The 15,688-nt window shown below is 41.5% G+C and overlaps 1 protein-coding gene across 5 annotated transcripts in view; it reads right to left on the bottom strand.

Moving 5' to 3' along the window:
• Positions 1-565: 565 nt before the first annotated feature.
• LOC106046334 (TBC1 domain family member 24) overlaps positions 566-15,688 on the bottom strand; it is a 29,842-nt gene continuing 14,719 nt past the window's right edge. For all 5 annotated transcript variants that reach the window (XM_066977395.1, XM_066977399.1, XM_066977398.1 and 2 more), the window contains 5 exons: positions 11,246-11,404; positions 10,215-10,278; positions 7,303-7,398; positions 6,643-6,877; positions 566-5,288 (listed from right to left, as the gene is read on the bottom strand). In XM_066977395.1, the coding sequence (XP_066833496.1) occupies positions 5,134-5,288; positions 6,643-6,877; positions 7,303-7,398; positions 10,215-10,278; positions 11,246-11,404 (709 nt within the window). In that variant the 3' untranslated portion in view covers positions 566-5,133. The remainder of the gene's footprint in view (positions 5,289-6,642; positions 6,878-7,302; positions 7,399-10,214; positions 10,279-11,245; positions 11,405-15,688) is intronic.

Raw genomic sequence — 15,688 nt, 5'->3', positions numbered from 1 at the left:
GTAAATGAGAGGAAAGGTCAGAAGTTTAGCAGTGAGGAAGACTTCTGGCCTTCATCAAAAGACCACCAGAGTACGCTGGATGACAACCCGAGGACTCTACCTACGTTAATGATTCTTCTGATACCTAATGAATATGCAAGAAACTTAGGGGGAAGTGAAATGAGTATGTATATATCCCATCAATATAAGCACCCTGGTAGTAACCCTTGGTGCGCAAGCTAGGTGCGATCCCCCTTGCACCCAGCGCTGCAATAAACATACCTGCGTTATAACTCTCCTCGAGTTGCAAAGTTGGTTTCTGTGCGTTATTGGTTGGCCTGAGTCAGCTGCTGGTGAGCAGAAGACACCTCTAAACTTCATTTTTACACAAGCTGGGCTGGGACACACCACACTTCAGCCTCAGCCAAGGGAAGGCTGCTCATTTCAGAATTTGCCAACCGAAGTTTTTCCCCAGTCAGTCCGGCACCCGATCTTGCTGCAAGCATTGTGAAAGCTCCAAAGCCAGTCAGAAACCGCATATTCACTGCGCCAGGCTTCATCACTGTGAAGAGTTCACACGAGAGAATACACGCTCAAAGGTTTATTTCTCAGTTTTACCATATTGCTTGCTCTGAGGTCTACAACAAGGAAAAATCCACAGACAGCTCTGCTGAAGAACAAAGTCAGTAGCTTCCACAGTCAAACACCTTTTAATACAATGCAAGATTCTTCACAGTAACAAAACCAGCATCAATGCAGGGCAGCAATTCCAACAACCGGGGCGGAAAGCAGTTCAGCAGCACACCCACTCATCCGAAGCAAAAACGTCACACCAAAGAACACACACATTCATCTCAGCTATGAGGAGTTCCGCACAACACTCAGGACAACGGCAGGGCTGGCAGAAAGGCATCCCAGGTGAAGAGTGGGGTGCCTGAGACTCGGATCTAACGGTCAGACTCCGGGGGTCAGCAGCAGCAGCTCAGCTCCTCCAGCGCCACAGCTGCAGGTGAGCTCTTGGTCCCCACTCGCCGTGGCATCGGCATCACGACGGTGACTGCGCCGTCAGCAGAGGAAGCTCACTGCCCCGCAGAAACAAGGCCACAGTTCAAAGGAGAAGGTGCAGAACTTCAGAGCACACAAACAGGAGCTGATTGATATGTGCCCACCCCTCCATGACTAAACGCAGATCTCTGTGGGCATTACGGTTCAGCTCCTCAAAGATCAGTACTGCTTGCCCCTCCAACTATTACTGTTTTCAGTTATCTCAACCCAGAGGAAATCCGAGTTTTTTTCCCCCTTCCCTCTCCCCCAACATACTTCATCAGAAAAGTTAGTGTATCGAAGTGTAGGAACAACAGCTTCAAAGTCTCAAGAGGAAGGCTGTCCCGTCTGTCTAGCACCTGGAAACAGTTCCTGTGGCCTGGCAACAGCTTAAATGCCACTTAGAAATAAATGCAAGTTTCTAATGTCAGGAGTTTCTAGTCTTTTCTGCCTTCCTGAGAATACCATAAAGCAAAAACAGCTTCTCAGGAAAGCAAACTCTCTTGCAGAACTGTGGTGGCTGACGCACAGCGTTCGGCTCTCCAGCTTCACACTGAACAGTTTATCAAGTGACACTAGTGCTTGGCTGCCAACAGGACTACAGACACGAGGGAGGGCGCTCCAACAGTCAGTTGTAACGCGATCAAAACACTCTGCAGCTGGGGGACCTTCAGACAGTTTTAACCTTGTGATAAGGTGCCCACTGCTCCCATTTTCTTCAAGAGCAGTTTGTTTGCAGTCCACCTCTAGAGTTTTGCATAGAACATAACAAACCGTTGGCTTAATTACCTGACTTTGACATACACTCGGTCAGCAACAACCATTAACTACACGGAAAGAAAAAAGCCTCTTCACTACTGGTAAGTCAAGTCCCAGTGCTATTCCTCTAAGATGTCTCACAAACAATGAAAAGCACACACGAGGATCTGCACTTGAAAAGAAACATTCATTTTTACTGGACCAAAGGAATGGGTGAAGATGACACAGCTTTGTATAATTCCTCTTGCTAGATTATTGCAGCCTCTTGTTTATTTACGTTATTCAAATTCAGAACAATACAGTAGTGTTCCGGGATGTCTGCAAGAGGAGGTGGCTACAAGGACTAAAGAAGCACACACTGCAGCAATGGTTTAAGATTGGTAAGAATATCACCGGGCAGCAGAAGGAGGATCACCTGGCACCCCATCTACCTGTCTGAAACGGCATCTACACTCTGATGTGGTTTGCAAACTCGTGCAAGTCACAGTTCAAATTGTTCTGTGGGCAGTGTGTGCTCCAAGCACACCTCCCCTAACTGCTGATGCACGGACAGAGCAGCTGTTAAGACACTGCCAACCACTGAGTCCTGCCACCCAATGCAATGTGCTGTTTTAAGAATGAAGAAAAGATCTACCTTTAGTCCCATGCGAAAGATTGGTTGGTCATCCAGATAAGCTACCTAAAAGGGGGCTTCTGTGATCCTTCACCAGAGGGACCAGAAGCTGTTCTCACTTGATACAAGGGAATCTGGGCTGAGTCCTAGAACTGACTTATGAAAAGGACTCGAGACTCAGATGTCTGAATCTCACTGATTTTTAGCATCAGTCCCTGAATTCTCACACTAATATGCTCTGACAAATTTCTGACCCACTACGAGTAATTTCTGATTTCAAACACCCAAATATCAGTGCGCTAAGAACAGACCAGGGAAAGGAACAGAGTGTCACTTAAGACATGGTACAGTACTCGGGTTTTACTGACATAGTTGCATCCAGCAAGAACGGAGAGAGAAGTCACATCAACACCACCAGCTGCAGGAGAGATTTTGCACATAAAAGCTATTCATTTGGAGTGTAATACTGAAGTCACACAAATCCTGCCAAAACGCAGCTCTAGGGAATTTCCAAAAACTTGACAAGTTGAAAATTAATGCTATTATTTTCTTGCAAGGGCACTTCACGGGCAAGCTGAAAAGAGAGTTGATACAGACAAAGCTAACAAATCCCACCTACACTCAAGACATCCTACTAAACATGGTACATTTTCCAAGTGTTTTATTTTGTCAGAGGAACTTTGTGGGATATTATTGAGTGCAACATGATACTGCCAGCTTTGAAAAAAAGTAATAAGGCAGCATCAGCCAATGTTTGTAAAAAGCCAGAAGTTCAAGCCCCTTCCCATCAATATCTATAAGTAATACTGATTACATCAACCCTTCCAGTTCAACCAAGCTTACAGTAAACCCATGAAAAGAGCAAGCAGTGCGTGAATCAACAGCCGGGCAAAACTCACTGAGTGATAAGTGGGAAAGAGGACCCGTGCTTACTCTCAAACAGTAAGAAATAATCTAATAGCAGGTATACTCAGTGCAAAAGATGTCGTAAATTTGTATATGCAATCTAGTATTTCAAGAGGTTATTTTGAAAAAAATTCGAAATGGCACCATAAAAAGGAACTCACATTTTTGCCAAGTTTGTTCACTGACTTTGCAAGTGGCAACAATCTACCAAGACACATACTTCACTGCTGACATGATAAACAAGCCAACATCAACCTGACTGACCTGTGACCTCTGAATATTAACATGATTCTGATCAGCCCAGCTGGGATTTTACCACTAAAAATTTTAAGTTTTTCCCTTTATGAACTTCAAGATTAAGCAGTAACAACATTTTCCCCACTCCAATAGAGTTTTTTAGATTGAACAGCTGAAAAAAAAAACTCACTTCCTCTTTTCCCTTCATTTCACCCATAGTAGTAAATCACCTTACTAGTGAATCTCTCGCTGAAGTTTTGAGAACACTCTGTGGCACGCTCTGGACTATCCACTGATATTTATGTGCCTGTGCTTCATGTGGGAGAGGCTCTGCAGTACATACAGGCAGTTTTAGATAAAGACAGCCAGCAGTTGCCTCCAGAGATCACAGAGCATGAGGTGTGCTTGCAGAACAGAACTGCACACTTGAATTCTCAGGAATAAGCAAAAGCTTCTTTGCATCAACCACACTTGACCCAACCACAGATGGCAAAAGAACATTACCTTGTTCAGAGTCTCATCACAGGGAAGACTCAAGATGTGGAAAAACAGTGTCACCTAGAGTTCTCCTGGGAAACTCGTTCACTCCCAGAACAACGTTACATAGAAGATTCCCCTCCCACATTCCTCCATTTAACTTCAGGAGAGCGCGTTAACCTTCTGTACACCGATGTTTAATTCCCCAAACATTTAGTGATATTAGCACAATTATTCTCAGATTTAAAGCTTCATTTCAGCTTCCACAAAAGACAAAGAAATGGAAGTGTCTAAGCACTGCACATAATCTTAGGCTTTCAGCTGCCTGAAACACAAGTCAGACTGAAATTATTATACTGATATGGAATAGAAATGTAAACAAGAATCAAGTCTCTGAGATATGATTGTCCTGTCTGGATGCCTTCTTCAGAGGCAGCCTCCTCAAACAGATGCAACTGGAATGTATCAAGGGCTCAGGTACAAGGAGGAAGGTAACTAGCAATCACAGTGATGAAAGTCCTTAATTCTCAAAGGAACTTTCTCATGAAATGGTACTGATAATAGCTCATGATTTGTCTGCACAATGTCTGTTTACAGCAGGGCAATGATTTTATGAACTTTTGTCATGCCTTTATGAACTTTTTTATGCCTTTTGTCAAATCTGAGGTCTCCAATATTCCTGTGAAAGGACGTTTCAGATTACTGGCTCAAGCCAGATACTTGTTCCAGTGGCACACAGCTCTACAGTACACCTTAGGCAGCTCAGTGTCTCCGAGGAATTGCATTGAACAGCAAAATTGTCCTGCGATATTGATTTGTATACATTTAAGATGGTTTGAAATCATTCCATTTTCACTTTTACCTAATATCAACACCTGAATCCAGCCAGATCTGATATCTAGAGGTAATGAGCTAAGGAGTTAATCAGGTACATCACTTCACTTTAACTTGCCTTAAATAAAAGTAAACAACTAAGCCCTGCATTCAAGTGCACTGCTTAGTAATTATTAAGGAACACTGTGCCCACAGGTAATTATGTTCTAACTAGGCTCCTGCATTAGAATTTTCCCTGGAAATCCTAAGACAACTGAAAAACTGTCTGAATAATGATAGTCATGTCAGCCATTCATGGTGTCCCTGAAGCCCCACACCTCCAAGACAGAGATCTGGAAGCTTTCAGAACACAACGGTTGATTATTGAAAGTATTGCAGTGGCTGGTTCTTCCATGGTTCAGGTCTGCATCAAGATAAAGAGCCTGGCCATCACCACCTCCTGTGAAGAGACAAGGACGAATTTAAAGCTGTCTTTGCATTTCTTAGGATGTGAAACTGCTATACAAGAAAACAACTTAAGTATTGGAAGCTTTAAATGGTATTTACTTGCTATTCTCAGGTACAACAGCTATGATCAAATGCATAGCTTTTAAATGACAATATCAGAAGTGGTTTTTTTTAAGTTCATGCAATTCAGTAAGAACAAGAATACTGACTCAACTGCCTGCCTTTACGACTTGTTTTTCATTGCTGGAGAATCGTGAAAGCTATCAACTGCATATTTTCTCTCAGTGAAGAAAAACTGCAGAAACTTAGCAATCAAAAACAAAGCTGGGAGGAGAACAAGATCCATAAGCAACAGCATTGGCTTAGCATTCTTAATCATTAGAAAACACATCAAAGTGAACAGGATTTTGATTATCCGTGGATCTATATCAATATTCACAGAGCTTATAGTCAAGAGATGTAGTAAAGTGAAACAGATTTAAACAGAAATGTGTTAGGAAAACAAAAAGAAGGATTTCCCTACTGCTTATAGGGCAACCGTGTAAGAATAGTTACAGAAGCCATCTGAAGAATCAAAAGGGTAGAAAGCCTTGTCTACACCTGGAATTGTGTACAACTTTTATTTTTATGTATCTACTGCCCAAGGTTGTGTTTCTCTTATTACTACCTATAGTGAACAGTAAAGATCTCAATTATCTGTGATACATCAATATAAGTGATTTCCAATTCAGTTACAAATGCACTCAAGTTTTCACTAGCCTAGCTGATGCTTAAGCAGTCCAACTTGCGGTTGATTTGAGCACACGTTGCTAAGTGGGAAATTGGCAGACATTTTATGGTACAGAAGAAATCACTGGACTAGTTGCTGTCTCAACAAGCGTCAAGTGAAGCTTTTTGGGAAAAGAAAAACTATAGCTGTACCTGTTGCTTGTAAACTCCCTTAAGCAATAACCTTACTAAGCAGGCTTTTGCCAAAGTCAGCAGCATCACAGATACGATAAAGTTCCAGCAGAATGAACATGTTTTATACTTTATTTACCTTGTGATTCAAAAGCCTCAGTATAAACTAAGATCCTCTTCAAGAACTATTTCTCATCACTAGGCAGGATGAAGGTATGGCTGTGCTTAAAACTATGACTTGCTATCAAAGATCTTATTCTAAAATGCACAGCGTTTAAGTTTTGCCATGGGAAGTTTGGTTGGGTAATGACATCAGGTTTTGGCCACTTCTCTCTCTAACTGTAGCAATACTGAAATGCATATATGGTAAACACAGGTGACCCTCTCACCTAAAGCTGATAGGAAGAACTGGTCGGATATATGCTCAAGTTTTCATACTGACTTACCTATAATGATGCATTCACTGCTGCCAGCCATGAACATGGAGGCTGTTTTGGAAGGCAAGTTGAAGTGCCGAGCTGATAAGAAAGGAGAAAGGCGATCTGATGGGTCTGATGGAAGGCTACGGGACGAAAGGGTGCTGGAAGCTGGTGAGACGTGATTTTCTGGTTCAGAACCACTTGTGGCCAGTTCTGGGTGTTTTATGATTACCCACTCATAGCGTTCTACTTCTGGTTGTAGCTGTTTAGGTGAGGAGAAAAGCAAAACTTTAAATTAGTGAACACTCACAATGCTGAAAGTTCTGCAGAGAAAACAACATTCAAGCCCCTTAGAGTCTACCTGCACCAAAGATTGGACCAAACTGTGTGTTAGGTCAGATGTTATTTTTCTTTATGCCTTTGCCTTTTAGGTGATTGAAGAAATGATGCAGTAGTTCCCATGTTACCTTAATATATCTTGTTAGAAAATACTCTGTGCATGGGGAAATAAAAGTCTTACCACAAAATCAAGAAGTAAAACTTTCTCCACTCAACATTAAGAGCTCGGTCGACTTAGAAACTAGCAGGGCATAAAATCCAGCCCCTTCAGTTGGAAGGAAAGCATGAGTTACTTATACCCGTACAGCGTTTTGCCATACTGCTGTGTAGCAACAAAATTTTACTCACCCTAAATACAAAGCACTCCCCAGTTCCAAAGAAACTCAGCTTGTTCCCGCCTCGTCTCCGCTCGCTCCAGTCAGTTGACAGATAAGCACCGCAGACCTAGCACAAACAGCAAGGGCAGGAGGTTTTCCGTTGAAGAAGCGCGTTAAACCAACTGACTCCAACATTTCAGAGTCCAGAACTGAAGGTTCTATTTAGTTGAATTTTCAAACTTTCTGGAACAGTGGATTAAGACAGCACAAGTACTTATATATAGATTTAAAATGCTTTAATCTACAGAGTACCCTTCAAATACCAAGTGTTTCATGAATTATTTTACATCTCATAGGCCTTAAAGGAAAAGCGTTCTAACATAATACCAGCTACCAAAACACAAATCACTCCAGACTTGTAAATCCTGATTTCTGCTTCATTTTGGCACCCGAAGCAACAGTATCACCACAAGTTACAGTATGAGTAATTCTGGCTGAATTTTTTTTTGCTGGCAAATAGTAGTCTTGGGCTCTCTCTCTCCATTTCAAACTGCAGGTTAAAATCAGTCTAGTTAGGTCAATTCTAAACTAGCTCAGATATTTAAAGCAGCCTATTCGAACAGCATGGGGCTTGCTAGCTTCTGATTAAGAAAAACAGCCCTACGTGGCTGAGTTCTTCTGCGGACTCCCTTGTTCACACTGGAAGAATTTCTCACTACCAGAAACAAACATCACTGCCAAGTGCAGGCAGACCAAACAATGAATCTCTAAGAATAAGATGAAAGCAATACTGCATGTTTTCAGAACTACAGTTAAACAGAATCATTTCAAGGTACACTTGCTGTTTAGCTTCCATCAGCATTACAAACAGAACTCCTACGACGGAAGTACTGAAGAGTAATTCTGTTATATAGATAAAAGCACGTGCATGAAGTAAACAAAAAGCCTAGAATGCTGTTTGATCTGCTATGATGGAATGCATGAGAGCCAGCAAAAACAGAAGACTAGTTTTCCTCTTTCCAAAATGCAAAGAAACATTGGAATAAAAAGAAATGTGTCCCTTGGCAAAAGCAAACATGCAAAAAAAAATCCCACCAAAACAACACCTACCACTTTTCTCCTTTTTTTGTTTGGACTGTGTGTGTGCTTTTTTTTTTTTTTTTTTTGGAGTAAGAAACTAACTGTACTATGAGAACAGCATCACTTAAAGCTAGACTTTGTAACATACTCCAAGACAAGAAGGAAAATAACGCCTTATGTACTTTCCTTCTTCCCTTTAGATATAATGGGCATCATATAAGCCACTGGCATGTCAGTAAGTCTGGGACTGCCAGAAACAGCGTACAGAACTACAAAATAACCTGTAGCATGAGGTAGATGTGAAAAAGAGTAGAACGGGAGATTTTTAATGGGTAGTCATCCCGCAGGAACATAAGCAGAAATATAAGCCTCCATACTATATTAATAGCTTGACATTATACACAGAACATTTAGAAGTCTAGCACGGTAGATCAGAGAACAGACATTCATTACACAAGGTACTTGTGTGTGGTCACTGAGGTTCTGTGAAGCTTTCTTGTTTTATGCATTTTTTTTTTTAGTTTTTTTTTTTTAAAGCATGAGATAAAGCTAATGCTTTTGTTTTCACATTATGTTTTCAGGAAGTTTGCTGACAACACAAAGCTTGGAGGAGTGGCTGAGAGAACTGGGCCTGTTTAGCCCAGAAAAGAGAAGACTGAGGGGAGACCTCATTAATATATATTAATATCTGAGGGGAGGGTGTTGAGAGGATGGAACCGGTCTCTTTTCAGTTGTGCCCAGCAAGACGACGAGAGGCAATGGGCACAAACTGAAGCACAGGAAATTCCAGCTGAATATAGGGGGCACTTCTTTACTGGGAGGGTGAGAGAGCACTGGGACAGGTTGCCCAGAGAGGTTGTGCAGTCTCCTTCTCTGGAGATATTCAAAACCCGCCTGGATGCCATCCTGCGCAATGTGCTCTAGGTGATCCTGCTCGGCATTGGGGATGGACTGGAGGTCCCTTCCGAGGTCCCTTCCCACCTTGGCCATTCTGTGATTATGTAGAATCCAGAATAGAACCCCAGAATAGAATCATCGAATGGCTGGGGTTGGAAGGGACCTTAAAGATCACCTAACTCCAACCCCCTGCCCTGGGCAGCGATGCCACCCACTGGATCAGGTTGGCCAAGGCCCCATCCAACCTGGCCTCAAACACCTCTAGGGATGGGGCATCCACAGCTGCTCTGGGCAACCTGTGCCAGTGCCTCACTACACTTACAGTGGAGAACTTCCTCCTAACATTTAGTCTAAATCTGTCCTCTTTTAGTTTAAGACCATTCTTCCTCGTCCTATCATTATCTACCCGAGTAAAGAGTCCTTCTCCATCCTTTTTATAAGAGCCCTTTAAGTACTGAAAGGCCGCAGTGAGGTCTCCCTGAAGCCTTCTCTTCTCCAGGCTGAACATGCCCAGCTCTCTCAGCCTTTCTCCATAGGAGAGGTGCTCCAGCCCTCTGATCATCTTAGTCTGGTATTATTCATAGCATTTAAATTCTGCTACTTTCTCTCCTCATATCCTGAAGAAAATGAATATATCCTCTCTGAACCATGAGTTCAACACACCTCCACAGCCTCTCCTTCAGATTCTGTAATTGAGTCTGTTTGACATCTCAGTGAGTTACCATAGTACATCATCCCACATTACTTAGAATAACTGACCGAGACCTAGGGTACAAGACTTAACCAAGAATTTATAGTCCCATAATCAACAAGTAGAAAAAATTAAAGCATGCACTGTTTAAAAACAAACAAAAAGGAATTCCATGTCCCTTGCCTCTCCATTTCATTATGGACTGTTCTGTGTTGCAATAACCTTGCACAATTGACTAAAACCTAATTTCATCAGTTGTCTTTTACCTCACTCACCTCCTTTGCTGTGGTCTTGATGAGAAGAAGAGTTGGTTCATGTCCCTCACTATGAGAATAGAACCTGAAGTGCAGAGCACAAAAAAAAATAAGCGCTCAACTACCATTATCAGCTGCAGTTCATTTCCACTTTAACAATACACACCACCTCCTCCTCCAACTGATGGCCTGGCAAAAAGAGGTATCTGAAGCCTATGCGTATTCCTTCAAGTGCTTTCCACAGTCCATTGCAAATAACAGTTGAATGCAAACATTATCAAGCAGCTCTTCTCTACCTAGCTCTCTGTAGAGCTGTTCATGCCTCTGCAGAACAACTATCTGGCTACCTATCACAACAGCAGCATTTTATACTATTTTACGTTAGGCAACAGAAAGTAAGTTGTGCTCTGAGGACTGATGGCTGTAATACAAGAGCCTTCTGTTTTCACAGCAAATAATTATGATGCATGCTCTTTGCTTACTTTTACTTTTCCTCATGGACACATAGGGCTAGGTCAGCACCCCACCTTGGTATCTCAATTTGAGATATTGTCATGATTACGAGCTCTATGATCATAGTCTTGTGTGTCAAATGCAAGCAAAACTCATGTCTATTTTACCTCACTTTAATAATAACAAACAGATTAAACGGAAACTGTAGAGGAACCTCCAGTTTCCAATTCCTTTATTTCCCTCTGGACAAGCATATTCAAACAGATCCATCAAAAACGTCTACAGAGCAGCCACCGAGTTAAACAATTCATAACCAGTAGGGAATGAACCAGTCTCAGCACAGTATTTTCTCAACTGATGTATGTTTGACTTTTCCAGTTGGTTAAGGACAGTTTAAAATGTCTCTCCACATTCTGGCAAATGAAATATCCTGGTCAAATGCTGAAGCCGACGGGAATTTGTTACATTTACATTTCATCACATACTATTTTTTAGATCAAATTCTGTTGAGACGTGGCTCGTACGTCAATCCAGTGAACAGTTCATTGCTTGCTCTTTTTTGCTCTACAATAGAGAGGTGCAGGGAAAGTTAAAATTACCTGCTCAGACTACAGCCATGTTCCAAGGTGGTGAAGAGCAAGAGGGGCTGGCAAAGTGCAAAGCGCTCTGGGATCCATGACCAGATATCTCGCATCTCTTTCACACTGACGATTTCAGACTTGAAGTTCTCAGCATGGACTGCCAAGTGCACATTCTGTCTGAGAAATACAATATAAAACATTGAGAAACAATACTTTAATAAAACCAACAGTTTCTGATTACCGGATGGCAACAAGCAAAGAGCTGAACACCTAAAGACCCTAGCAGATATGCCACTGTCCAAAGCTCCAGCCCATGGGACCAGAAGGCCATGACATAGTGAAGAATATAAACTACAGCAGCTTAATATAATCCTTGAGAACTAGTGATCTGGTTTTACTGGAATACTTTGAGCAATACTTCTGCGTGGCTGTTGTTGCCTGTATCTGTATATATAAAGGACATGATGGTGAGCCAGCTAGCTTGACCATGACCTTAAATAGAACAAATTACTTCTGCTATTTAACTGATCTCTACACTTAAATACTAGCACCAAAATACCTATAGCCAGGATCTGAAATAACATGTAGTGCTTATTTTCCCTCTGAGGTGCTGCCTGTATTGTGTAATCACGGAATTCCTAAGACCCTCAGAAATCTTACAGAAATCACTATTACCATGGCAAACAGCTTTGCAAAAGCTTCAAATATTTGGCTTGGATTAAAGTTCCACCAATTGGAAACACTTCATTACGAATGACTTCCACTTCTTTAAGAAGTGAAGAAGCTCCTAGCCTCACGGTCGCAGATGGAATCTGACCACACGAAGTAAGGGAATGCCAGCAGCTCACACCAGAAATCAATCATCTCCCCACTCCCCCTCCAAGAGGCCTGATACAATTATGAGAACCGATTCCTAGCCTTTAAACACTTTAAGGTAATAAAAATAGTAACATCGTAACCAGCTTTCATTTCTCAGATTAAATAAGCACACAAACTCAGAGCCTGGGGATTAAACAAGTGTTACTGCATCCATGATGGATGTTAAAGTCTTTTAAAATGCAACTGTGATGGTCAAGTACTTGGTAGAAGTGACATATAAACTCACACAAGATATTAAGTTACTGAAAAGCAACTGAACTAAGTTTCAGGTAGTTTGCAAGGGTTCACTTTGTGGAAGAGTTGCAAGTATTTTCCCTTTTTTTTTTTTTTTTTTTTTTGACAGTTCTGCACTTCTTTCCTCTCTTTGTGGAACATAAAGAGGACCTCAATGTTGCATATCTGCACATATCTGGATATCTTAGCTGCTCCCAAAACCACACACACATATATATATTAATTATTTTTCTTCCCTGTAGTACCAAGAAATCAGCATTTGCACCATGCTTTAAAGCAGGGCTTGCCAGGAGAAATTGGGAAATGCTTACGGAAATTTAGCGTAGTTGCCTTAGTGCCAACATTTCTCATGAGGTGATGTCTTAGGTCATTTAAAAAAAATAGTGCTTCCTTTAGCAACATGAACTAAGTCACTACTTGCATACTTGCCCTGCATTGTTTAGTTAGCAAGAAACTTATATGGATGCCTACTTAAACAGCCTACCCTTCAGTGGGTTTTAAAACTTACAGCATATCACTGTGACTAGGACATTATTTATGCTTTTAAACAAGCAAACTGAGGCACAGGAGAGGTCAACTGGTCTGACAAGAGTCTGAGCTGAGACCTGAACCCACACCTTCAGAATCATACTTTAGGTCTCAGCTCAAGACTTGAACCCACATCTTCAGAATCTTACTTTTGGTCTCAGCCCTCCTGGTCCTGTCTGGTCTGCAGCTAAAGACTGGTGGCACTATGAACAGATCTGAGAAACAAAGCCTTGGTTTTAGTTCATCAGAAATTAAGATTTTTCCCACATTCAAGGAATTAAAAAACATGCAGGGCTGTTAACTAGTTTACTGCAGTGCAATTCTGGAGGACAAAATAACGATGATAAATAGGCTAAGACTTAGTAGCAAATATACAAAGTTTGTTTAAAACTTACTAAACATCAAATAAACAACCCTTGTAATTATTCCTGTGCTTAGCCAGTACATTTTTCACACTTACATAGATCTATTTGGGCAACAAACCTAAGTGCTCGTTCCTAAAAGGCTCTCAACTGCAGTGCGCCTGCCTTTCACCTCTGCTCCTTCTCCTGGCTGCTGTGAGCTGCTGAGGTGAGGACTTTCCTGCCCAAACGCCCCTCCAGCCCTGCGTATCAGCAGTATGCATAGCAGCACATCACTTTCAGTACCCTCTGTCTCCCTACAGCTTTTCCATGTAGGTGGAGTATCACCGTTATAAACAGATCCTTCTGGTTTGCTAAAAAGCACTGAACGGTCAACCGGCCATTTCAAACTACTCCAGGCTGGCTCCTGACTATCACTGCGAATCGTTTTATATTTTGTGTCAGCATTCTGTTAGTGGAACCTTCTATTAGTGGAACCTAGATTATTGCTTTACTTAAGTATTTGAAATAAAATGACTTATTTCCCAGTCAAATCACAGTTGTAGGTGCCTAGACTGGACACCCTGTCCCGTGTTGACACCAGTGCCGTTACACAGCCCACAGCTCCATCGGTCCCCCCAAAACCAAATCCTGTGCTGCTTCATTTTTTGATGCTTTTCAGAAAATTGCACCTAGAGATACAAGTAACTAGCCTGCATTTGTTCTCTCATTTTTGGCAGTATTTCTGTTAACTTTAAAATATTTGTTAACAATGCTGAAAACCATCACCTCAGTGGGTAGCTGATTTTCAAGTTGGCTAAGGAAAAAGAGGCTCCGGTCTACACCAGCTGCTGAAAATCAGGTTTAGCCTTCACCACCACCACAGGCCTTTCAGGATCATCCAGCAAAAACAAAACAAAACAAAAAAATAAAAACCCCCAAACAAACAAAAACCCCACTGCCTGAGAGAACACTGAATTTGGCCTGGCACTGCACTGAGATGTGCATCACCAGAACTGAACAAACCATTGGGGTTTTACCCTTCATTAGTATTTTCCTCAATCCTTCATGTCAGCTTATTGGGATCTGCATGGCAACTTCCTATTAATTGCTGACATTAGAAAGACACGTTCAATTTTTATTATCATGAAGGAAACTAAAGGATTAGAAATTAACAAAACTTAAGTGTTTAATAAACCAGCTTATTTGCAGCTTTAGAAGGAACGTTATTTCTGCAGCTTTATCATTAACACAAAGTCCCTCTGAGACTTCAGAGTTCCTGAAGATAAAGCCAGTGTTGACAGTGTATGGTAGCAGCTGTCGCAGCAGCCATGTCTTATGTGTTTTCCAAGATAACTTACAAATATCACATGCCAAAGTGTGAGTCACCAAATTACTTCTCCCCGCTCTACTTTGTTTTGGGTCAAATCTTACTGGGTCTGCATAACCTTTAAAAGCCATCATAATTTCGGTTAGGACACGAACGTGTGGTGTAAGCGATATGCTTCTTCTCAGGCAAAAATGGCTGCTGCAGGTTTGTAAGACTGAAACATAATCCTGTGTTGAGACTGGCGTTAACAGACACCCTGCACCTACATCAGTTCCCTCAGATCCAAACTCCGTGCTTCCTGGCAGAAATCAAGGCTTTCTGCTGTTTCCAGAATCCTGTAACTAAGGTAAAATCATATATGAACTTTGAAGATTTGCTTGGCTGGAATTAAAAAACAGATGATTTTTCGGAGACAAAATCCTCAACCCGCTGTATATGATATGAAACACTTGGACAAGTTTCCTCTTACGGTGTTCTTTCAGACATGAAAACACGAGGAAATTAATTCCAATTGGCTTTTATAAATTAGTACAAATGTTAGTGTGCATCTCTCACTAAAGTTAACCCATGGCACCTGCAACAAAGCCAAAAAAATTGTCTCAAAAGCATTAATTTAGACCCATACATCTGTGGTACTAATCACAGGGCAGTCTCTATCTTTTCTCTGCTTATCAGGTGTTTACAATCCACTAGTTTTTGTTCTTTAAGAAATGCTTTTCAGGCCAAGACTTGATGAATGACTGAATTAACCACTAATGCTGTATGGCTCAGTAACTCTGACCTTCTTGACACACAAGCAAAAAGTCATCTTGCCTCTTTGAAAAAACTACCCACATAAGAGTAAATACAACGTAGTATAAATTGAGACAAGTCACTTGTAGGAGTGTGCCAAATTGGGTTCAGTCCAACATCTTTCCAATTAGTTGCGGAAAGCTTGCAAAGTAGGAAATAATTGAGCATGTCTTACGTAAACTGCAACAGCTCATACCAGGCTTGGACATGGAACAGTACCTTATAACTCTGAGGATGTTGCCTTTTTTTAAACAAAGCAAACAAAACACCCACACGATTTTTCTTCCAGTGTAGAGATAACTTAAATCCCATCATTAACATCAAGCTTTTCCATCCTGAAAACCACAGACTTGTATT

This window comes from Anser cygnoides, chromosome 15 (assembly GCF_040182565.1).
Source record: "Anser cygnoides isolate HZ-2024a breed goose chromosome 15, Taihu_goose_T2T_genome, whole genome shotgun sequence".
In the NCBI taxonomy this organism is placed as follows: domain Eukaryota; kingdom Metazoa; phylum Chordata; class Aves; order Anseriformes; family Anatidae; genus Anser; species Anser cygnoides.
The sequence above is the reverse complement of the archived record's forward strand: the minus strand, read 5'-3'. Positions and strand labels throughout refer to the sequence as shown.